A 1161-nucleotide genomic window follows, 5' to 3' on the forward strand; every position below is an offset into this window, starting at 1 on the left:
TGAAATTTATCACCTGAGTAAAATTGGTGAACCCTGTTATCCACCTCAATCCAACTGCAGCCTGGTAACTTCTTCCCTCCACCATCTTTCAACATCTTCCTAACATGTCCCACCTCTTCCCACTTTCCATGTTTGCTGTACAAGTTTGCTAACATCACACCATAACCAACATTGCTTGGATCAATCTCAATAAGTTTTTTAACTGAAAACTCTGCCAAACTGAAATTTCCATGAACCTTGCAACCATTCAGAAAAGAACCCCAAATAACCTCATCAGGTTCAATTTTCATGTCCTTTACTACTCCCATTGCCTCTTCAAATCTCCCAGCACGACAAAGAAGATCTACCACACATCCATAATGTTCGATCTTCAGCTCAATCCCATAAGTTCTTCTCATGGAGTTGAAATAACTCATCCCTTCATCGACCAATCCGGCATGAGTACAAGCATTCAAAAGTCCGACAAAAGTAATCTCATCAGGTCTGGATCCCTGATTTTCCATATCATTGAAGACTGAAATGGCACGCTCACTGAGCCCATGAAGTGCAAGGCAGTTAATCATAGAATTCCATGCCGTCAAGCTTGGTTCAAACAATGTTCGAAAAACAAAACCCGCTTCCATCAAACTTCCACATTTTCCATACATGTCAATGAGAGCGTTCAATACAAAAGAACTAATTCTTATCTGGTTCTTTATAACATAGCCATGGATCCATTTCCCAAGCCGGAGAACACCAAGATGCCCACAAGCTGAAAGCATACATGTCACAGTAGTATCATTCAGCCGGGCATTCTCCTTCTGCATCCTTTGAAATAGAGTCACCGCCTCTGAGAACATCCCATTCTGCGTGCATCCAGCAATCATGGCATTCCAGGATGGGACATCCCGTTCAGGCATTTCCTCAAACAGAGCAATGGCATTCCCCACCCTCCCTACTCGAGCATAACCAGATATCAAAGCCGTCCAAGAAACAACATTTCGGTCAGCCAATTCATCAAATATCTTACGAGCATTATCCAGATCCGAGAACCGAGCATAGGCATCAAGTAGAGAGGTTTGCACCACAGCGAGCCGATCAAAACCCAATTTTGACACATGGGAATGAACGGATTTTGCGAGATGGAAAGCAGACCGATCGGAGCAGGCCTTGAGGACGTGG

The 1161-nt window shown here is 43.8% G+C and overlaps 1 protein-coding gene across 1 annotated transcript; it reads right to left on the minus strand.

Annotated features, from left to right (window-relative positions):
- Window positions 1-5: 5 nt before the first annotated feature.
- LOC110099013 (pentatricopeptide repeat-containing protein At1g33350) lies at window positions 6-1157 on the minus strand (the record flags this gene model as incomplete). The annotated part of the gene is made up of 1 exon (XM_020826020.2): window positions 6-1157. A coding segment is annotated over one exon (1152 nt), but the record flags the coding sequence as incomplete, so codon positions are not given.
- Window positions 1158-1161: the final 4 nt, after the last annotated feature.

The sequence above is a fragment of the Dendrobium catenatum genome, unplaced genomic scaffold (assembly GCF_001605985.2).
Source record: "Dendrobium catenatum unplaced genomic scaffold, ASM160598v2 original_scaffold_248507, whole genome shotgun sequence".
In the NCBI taxonomy this organism is placed as follows: domain Eukaryota; kingdom Viridiplantae; phylum Streptophyta; class Magnoliopsida; order Asparagales; family Orchidaceae; genus Dendrobium; species Dendrobium catenatum.